Source organism: Lactuca serriola, chromosome 7 (assembly GCF_051521515.1).
Source record: "Lactuca serriola cultivar US96UC23 chromosome 7, Lser_US96UC23_V15, whole genome shotgun sequence".
Classification (NCBI taxonomy): Eukaryota; Viridiplantae; Streptophyta; class Magnoliopsida; order Asterales; family Asteraceae; genus Lactuca; species Lactuca serriola.
This window is the reverse complement of record NC_136414.1, coordinates 43,750,480-43,758,184: the sequence shown is the minus strand read 5'-3', so window position 1 is coordinate 43,758,184 and position 7,705 is coordinate 43,750,480. Positions and strand designations below refer to the sequence as shown.

Here is a 7,705-nt window from a genome sequence, read left to right as displayed (position 1 = left end):
TGGAACTAACATGTGAGCTAAGGGGCTTCATAATTTTTACACTAATATATGTGCGGGGTTTATGCGGAGTGCACGCATGTATAAGATCGAATTAGTATCCGGTTCAACGACAAATCGGGAGTCCGGGGGCAGCGCCCCTAGTGGGGTCCAAGGGACAAAGCCCCTGGCTGGGGTCCCGTTCACATATGGGAACATAGTGGGAAATTCATATTCTTAAGGGTGATTATGGTAAAACTAACGAAACTCATTAGTTTGGGAAACCTTAAATACTCATTAAAATTCGTACTACCTTGACTTGCTTCAAAAGCAACTCATGACGGCTCAACCCTAATGAAACTTTAATCTCGTTTATTATATAAACTGCTCTTCCTTTTAAGAAAAGACACACGAAAATTAGCTCTCGTTTTTCTTCAAAAACTTACAGAATCTTTCTAGCAATTTGGTTTACGATTTCTTTGCCTAGAATCGTAAGTGTCCACTTGGATTATCCTAGACTGAATATCTTGTAACACAGATATATGGAAGAAATATCAGTTCAGAAAGTATTCACACGATCCAAGTTGGTATCCAGATCTCCACTACAAACCCTACTATTTCTAACAAGAAACGTGTAAGGTTTGATTTATTAGTATTGCTATGATACTAGTAGTAATTAAAAAGTATCAATTTAGGGGTGAATGGTCGTTGTATATGCATTTTACTTGATGTTGGCATTAAGGACCAAAAACAATATGAAATGGCAAAATAAAGACCAAATGAAAAAAAAAATCTCTCTTTTGGCCAAATCCTAGACAAACCAATACAGTCACTCATACAACATATCCTCTATTCATTATTTGTTAACAACATATATATGTTCCAAATTCTGTAAAACTTCTTCACTTGAAGGTCTATCTTTAGGATTCTTAGCTACACATCTTAATGCGAGTGTAGCGCATTCAAAAGCACCTTCTAGGGGGTAGTTTTGTCCAAGACGTGGATCCATTATTTTCTTTAGCTCATTTTTGTCTTCTAGAAATGGAATCGCCCACTTTACCAAACCAGAGTAATACCTATGTCTTTGCCAAGCTTGTTGCCCCGTTAGAGCTTCCAACAACACCACTCCAAAACTGTAGATGTCGCTCTTCACACTCAGATGACCTGTAATTTTTTCTTCATATTTAGATTTCCATAATTTTTCTAAAAGAGCTTGTTCTTATGCTATTTAACGAACATTAAACACAAATTTACCATTGCTTAGGTACCCCGGGTCTAAATAACCCAAGGTACCAATAATACGTGTAGTAACACCTGTTTTTGCGATTTCAGGGCCAAATCTCGCCATCCCAAAACCCCCTATTTTTGCATTAAAATCCTGTATTAAAAATGAGTAGAAAAATGGTAAACTTTAGTGGTATAAAACCAAAATCTTAAGTAGATTAAGACTACCTGATCCAGCAATATGTTAGATGTTTTAACATCACGGTGTATGACTTGATCTTTTGATGAATGCATATAAGCAAGTCCATGGGCTACTCCTATCATTATCAAAAGTCGTCTTTCCCATGAAAGTAGTTTGTCAACATCCAGTATATCTGTAAAATTATCCATCTCTCATAAGCTACTACTTACATTGCAAAAATTCAACTTTTGAGTAAAATAAGTATATTACCTCCAAATAAGTAGTCACCAAAATTTCGATTCTGCATGTACTCATAAACAAGCAAGCATTTGTGTTTTTTATCATCACAATATCCCAAGAGACTGATAATATTTGGATGAGCCAACCATCCCAAGACACTCACCACAGTCTGATCTCACAAAATTTTAGGTTCATTCAGCTAAAGGATTCATAAAACAAAAATAAATTCTAACATTGTTCTATGAAAAAATAAACTCATGGGTTAATTATACAACATAAAGCATAGATATAAAAGTAAGCATACACCTAATCAATAAATGTTAAAGGTGAATGAAGACTCAACTTACCTTCCATTCTGGAAGACCTTGACTGTACTTTTTAACAGCAACAGCAATTCCATCACCTTCTGTTGAAGGGGCGAATGTGTTCTTGTCAACCCAACCTAAGAACACTTCTCCAAAACGTCCCTTACCCAAGAGTAAATCTTGACTAAAGTTTTTTGTAGCCCTTTTCAAATCCGTAAACTTAAGTACTCTCAAACTTGGAAAAAGGATTGTGAACTCTTTGCTTTCAGCCTCTAGAGTATCACCAACGTTTCTATTACTTGATAGCTTCGAATCACCATGAGCTGAAATAGATGAACAGAAACAGGTAAATTATATGATCACTATTTTGATCATGTGATAAGTTTTTCCAATTCAACAAGAGCTTGAAATATAATACCAGAGTTGTCTTCGTTTGAAGGATATGGAAACATATCAAGCACTCTTCCAAATATCGATCTGCCAGCAGCCTGCAATGAACCATTGCTTTTCTCTTGTAAACTCAGTGCAGATTCAAGACTAACCACAACCTCAGCCATTGTAGGGCGTTGCTTTGGATTGCATAGCAAACATCTCTCTGCAATTCGAATAAACTCCTTCAAACATTTTGTGGACACTTGACCCCTTATATCACAATCGATTATACTCTTTAAATTCCCTTCTTTGATTGAACTTTGAGCCCATGCCACTAATCCCCATTGCTCCAAATCAAGACTTTTATCCACTGCATGCTTCCGACATAGCACTTCAAACAATACCACCCCAAAAGCGTACACATCAGACTTCCTTGTCAGCCTTCCAGTTGAGAAATAATGAGGATCAAGATACCCAAAAGTGCCTTTAACAAGTGTGTTGACATAAGTCAATGGCTGGATTATGGGACCGATTTTGGACAACCCAAAGTCTGATATTTTAGCTGCCCAACTTTCATGTAATAAAATATTTGAGCTCTTGACATCGCGATGTATAACCCCGTCTTCAATCCCTGTTCCAGAGTGAAGGTAGTGTAACCCACGAGCTGCACCTATGCAGATCTTGAGTCGCTGAAGCCAAGAAAGAGGGGTACCATGTCTATGGAGGTGGTCTTCGAGGGTTCCATTTGGCATGTATTCGTATACGAGGATCTTCTCTTCTTCATGATTACAGTAACCAAACAAAGAAACGAGGTTACAGTGACGGAATTTGGAAAGCATTTCAATTTCTGCCCAAAATTCTGCTTCCCCTTGGCTAGACATGGAATCCAACCGTTTAATGGCAGCAACAACAAGACTTGATCCTTTGATAACATTACCTTTGTAAACTTTTCCAAACCCCCCATGCCCGATTTCTAATGATTCGTCAAAGTTGTTGGTTGCTAAGAGAATATCAGAGAATTTGAAGTGAATGCAGGGTTGTGACCATTCGATGGAGGAGGAGGTGGAGGGTTGAGATTCCTTGTCATCCTCAGTAGTAGCAGTGAACATGATTATTAATGAAGAAGAAGAAGAAGTGTATGGAATTTAGAGTTCTAGCTAGATGATATTGGATCTTCATAATCAACTTACAAATTTGTTATCTTCTTCCTGTTTATGATAGTCAAATCCCCTTTACATTTTACAATTTTTAATTTTTACAAATTGGCCCACAAAAATTAAAAGTCTTTTCTGTTTGACTATTTATCATTTTATTTTATTTAACAAGATAGATTTTAATTTATGTGTAACCTTTTACAACCAATCTAGTCTTGTAGTTTTTGTTTATAAATCCACAAGGAACTTAATTAGAGCCCTAGAAGTTTACTTTTAGGAAGAGCATCCACTAGTTCCCATGTAGGATTCCAATGAAAGAATTACAAATTCCTCTGTTTGATGAAATTTGTATTTCAACCGAATTTAAAACATGCAACCATTATGAACTTGGTCAAATAAAATTTGTAGATCGATTCAATCAATTTTCACACATATTCTAATTAACAGGTGTCTTCTTATCAATGAAAACGATTGAACATGACTAATATCTTAAACAATAGTTTACAAGAATAAGAATTAGAAAATTATTAGGTCAGATATTCTTACCTGTTGTGTTTGACCATTTACTGGTGGGGTTTTCATTGTTCATAGCACGATGCTAATCAAGAAAATTCAACTCTCTAGAATATCTTCAACAGTCACGTTTTACATAAAAAAAAAATGGGTTGAATCGTGTCAAAGGCAACACAATACTTTAAAAACATGTGGAACACCATAAACAAACTTCAATAAATTAAGACAAATAACAAACCAACACGATCAAATAACATCTGAACCAATAAAAAAAACTAATTATGTTAATTCGTCTTCATCCCAAAACCCACCATTGATGCAAAAGACGAATTTACTTGAAGATCCCATCATTTCAATAAGAACAAACTCATGAAGCAACTTCCTTTTACCAAAAGGCAGAATATACACACTACATGCTTTTGAGTTTTGAGTTTTGAGTTTTGGCCTCTTCCCTCTATTTATTGTTGATGACAGCTGACAGGACACCTACTCTTTCTCCCATGACTTAACTTACCTTCTTCTAAAGAGAATAAGAAACAAGACACGACTTACAATGACAAAATAAATAAATAATTTCCAAACCCACATAAATTTCAAGGTAAAATTACATTCAAAACCATGCTAAAATATACTAAATCATGTCTCATGTCTCAAAGAACGTTTGACTTGACCAGATGGAAACCTACTATTATGAGTCATCATCATTCACTGCATCTGCATTTGCTTCATTTCTTTCTCAGCTGATTTGGTTTGAGGCAATGTCCCAAACACTTTGTCCCAAAGAGATGATGTTATGCCATATCCTTTGTTTTGGATCCGAAAATGATGGTTTAAGTGATATTTCTGCATAAAGTATAAAAGAAACATTATCATGGCATATAATAGTTTCATAAATAAAGATGTGTCATGTCTTTTATTATACTTTACCTTGAGACTTCTAGGAACTTGGCTTTTTGGTTGTCCATGGTGGACATAGTAATGTGTGACATCATACATCACATAACCAAGCAAAATACCTCCAAACAAAGCAGGAGTAACAGTAGGTGTGGATATCAGTTTCAACACATTCCATAACTGCCAATCATGCAACTTAAATTAGTAGGTTTCAAATTGGGAAAATCTTGACTATTTTCAATTTTCAATATAATCTTTTAAGAAACCATTTTCTGAGTTTTGAAAAGGGTAAAAGAAGAGAACATACTGGCACCAAGAGAATTGCTGTTGCAGTGGGAGGGAAAACAAGGCGTAATCCATCCTGAGGGTGTTTGTGATGACAACCATGAAGAAGATAATGAAGGGTGTTCCCCCTAAACATATTTAAAAAGAAAAAGAAAAAAGTGAATAAAAACCATGGAAATCATATCATATGGTGTTATTGAGATTAGGAATGAAAAGAGAACACACCAATAGCTCTTGGTGTGGATGTGAAAAAGGAAACGGTGAAGACTGTATTCCATGAATGACCAAATGAAAATACCCAAAACAAGTATTATTGCTATTTGAGGAAGTGAAAGCCCCATCTTGAATGACTTTGAAGTATACCAACATACAACTGGGAGCCAAATGGATGGAATATAATACCACTCGTTTTTTGTAAGAAACTGTAACATACAAAAAAAAAAAAAAACAAAACAAATCAGTATCACCCTCATCTTTGAAAATAGCCCTAGAAATATGTGATTAGATTTAACAAAAAATGTAGAAAAAAGTACCTCCCAGAAGTCACTTTTAAAGAATCGTGGGCCTTCCTTGCTGACAATAGGTTGGTGAATCCATTCTTGATAAGCTTCTCCAAGATGGCCAACCTTTATATTCAAAGATTTTTACAATTAGAAGATAAAAAAAAGAAACAAACAATTAAAACATAAGAAGGAAATTGACTATTTGTATCAACATTGTGAATCTGTCTCTAATGGTGAAGATGGTTAAATAAGTAATTTTCAACTTGGCTAGATATGTAAAAATGGTGTTGTGATTTTCCAGTTCATCGGATGTAAAAAGAGGGAATTTGTTCAAATTGTCATTGGATGAAATGATTGAAAGGGACAGAAATTATAATAAACATTTACCTGGAAGACAAGAGGCTTATCTAAATCCACAGTGAATTCTTGTGCTACCATTTCGAAACCTGCAGATTGTAATCAAAATTAGGAACAAGAGAATCATCCATATAAAACTTACCAGATTAAGCCTTGTCCCCATTAAGTCCATTAAGTAAAGAAAAAGAAACAACACCTAAATGCAACTGAATTGCCACAAAAGAAACAACAGATAACTGAAGAACATTTTCCATCTCACAACCCAAATCACCACATGCCATTAATACTTGATTAGATAATCCACATACTATGTGGGCTTATGTATGATGGTGATTGATTATCTTTTCACTTATTCAGCTTTAATTAAACATATTATGAGACCATAAAGTCCCTATCTTGCATCAGAAAATGTTTACAATGGTCTACATATTGTGTTTTTCAATCGAATTAGGAGATTTATCATTGCAAATGTGGGATTCACATCTTTTAAAATTCAAATTTTAGCATAAATGAACAAGAAATTGTGCACGATTACATAAATTTGGGGGTAATTGCACCAATAAATGTAGGTAAACTTGAACAGAACATCCATGGTAATCGTGATTTTAAAACAGTATCTACACACAGCCCTTAAAAGTAAAAAGAAAACACACATTATAAACCAGAATTATCCATTTAGACCCATGAAATTAGAACACACGAACAAATATGAATCAGAATCCGACGAATCCGAATAACAGAAAACATAAAAACTGGAGATTAACACATTAACGACGCCAAAAACAAGGCGAACTCAAACAGAACACGTTTAACAGTTCATATATTTGGACACTGTAAACAGAGATCTCCAACTCTAAAACGGCACAAAAGATAAATCCATACAGAACATACACAAACACCTAACACGGTAACAGAGATAAACCAGAATTATTCATTTACACCTACGAACGCAGAACACAGGAACAAGACGAATCAGAAACCCACAATGTGGACCCGAAAAAAGCCCTAAAAGAAGACATTAATAGCACCCAAAAGAAGACGAATTCAAATCACAAGAAAAAGGAAACAAAGAGCGTTCCAAAGAGTAAACAAATACCCACCTGGGAGAAAAGGATTTCAGCAAGACAGATCTATGAAGAGCTCTAAGGGCTGGTTTACTGTTATTCGATGAAAGAAGTGGTTTGTGGGTGTCACAGGAGTGATTTAGTTGTGGTGCTGGAGAAGAAAGAGACTGTCGATTTTTTGAAATGAATCTGGTTGCGATGGATGGATGGATGGATGAATGGATGATCAAAGGCGTGGATTTCTTGTAAGCATCATGGAATCGCCAGCAGATGCTCGTTAGATAACGGTTGCCAGTCTGTGAGGATCCATTATATAATGAATTAATGATATATATGCATATACCATTTTTGATAAAACTTATGATTAAATAATTAGCTTAAATTACTGGTACGTGTGAAACTAATTAGCTTTATTTATGTATAATATGTAATACGTAATTTATAGTAAAATTAGGATTAATTATACCAAAAATGCATCTATGATATGGCCTCAAAAATATCGGTCCCTCGATAATCTATGACGAATACAACAGTGTTATTAATTTTGAAATTGGACGATATTTAAAGTAAAGTAAAATTCGGTAAATGATCAAAATGTAGGGCTAGATAGAGAAAATGACCATAAAAATTAAGATTT

The 7,705-nt window shown here is 34.9% G+C and overlaps 2 protein-coding genes across 2 annotated transcripts; both read right to left on the bottom strand.

Moving 5' to 3' along the window:
- Positions 1–756: 756 nt before the first annotated feature.
- On the bottom strand, positions 757–3,506 carry LOC145063286 (uncharacterized). Its single transcript, XM_079010876.1, has 6 exons — positions 2,345–3,506; positions 1,969–2,249; positions 1,652–1,790; positions 1,429–1,574; positions 1,231–1,354; positions 757–1,140 (listed from the first exon to the last, which is right to left on the bottom strand). The coding sequence occupies exons 1-6, from the start codon at positions 3,405–3,407 to the stop codon at positions 833–835; spliced, it is 2,061 nt and encodes a 686-aa protein (XP_078867002.1). The 5' UTR covers positions 3,408–3,506; the 3' UTR covers positions 757–832.
- A 661-nt stretch (positions 3,507–4,167) lies between these two features.
- Positions 4,168–7,381, bottom strand: LOC145063290 (dihydroceramide fatty acyl 2-hydroxylase FAH2-like). The gene is made up of 7 exons (XM_079010879.1): positions 7,105–7,381; positions 6,035–6,093; positions 5,678–5,770; positions 5,370–5,566; positions 5,167–5,272; positions 4,893–5,039; positions 4,168–4,808 (listed from the first exon to the last, which is right to left on the bottom strand). Exons 2-7 carry the CDS (start codon positions 6,083–6,085, stop codon positions 4,671–4,673), a joined length of 732 nt encoding a protein of 243 aa, XP_078867005.1. The 5' UTR covers positions 6,086–6,093; positions 7,105–7,381; the 3' UTR covers positions 4,168–4,670.
- Positions 7,382–7,705: the final 324 nt, after the last annotated feature.

Excerpts from the sequence above, each read along its gene's own strand:
- LOC145063286 (XM_079010876.1), bottom strand. The coding sequence starts at position 3,407 with ATGTTCACTGCTACTACTGAGGATGACAAGGAATCTCAACCCTCCACC. Across the intron at positions 2,250-2,344 it reads TTCAAACGAAGACAACTCTG|CTCATGGTGATTCGAAGCTA; the intron begins GTATTATATTTC and ends CATCTATTTCAG. Across the intron at positions 1,141-1,230 it reads CCCGGGGTACCTAAGCAATG|GTCATCTGAGTGTGAAGAGC; the intron begins GTAAATTTGTGT and ends AAAAAATTACAG.
- LOC145063290 (XM_079010879.1), bottom strand. The coding sequence starts at position 6,085 with ATGGTAGCACAAGAATTCACTGTGGATTTAGATAAGCCTCTTGTCTTC. Across the intron at positions 5,771-6,034 it reads ATAAGCCTCTTGTCTTCCAG|GTTGGCCATCTTGGAGAAGC; the intron begins GTAAATGTTTAT and ends TTGAATATAAAG. Across the intron at positions 4,809-4,892 it reads AAGTTCCTAGAAGTCTCAAG|AAATATCACTTAAACCATCA; the intron begins GTAAAGTATAAT and ends TACTTTATGCAG.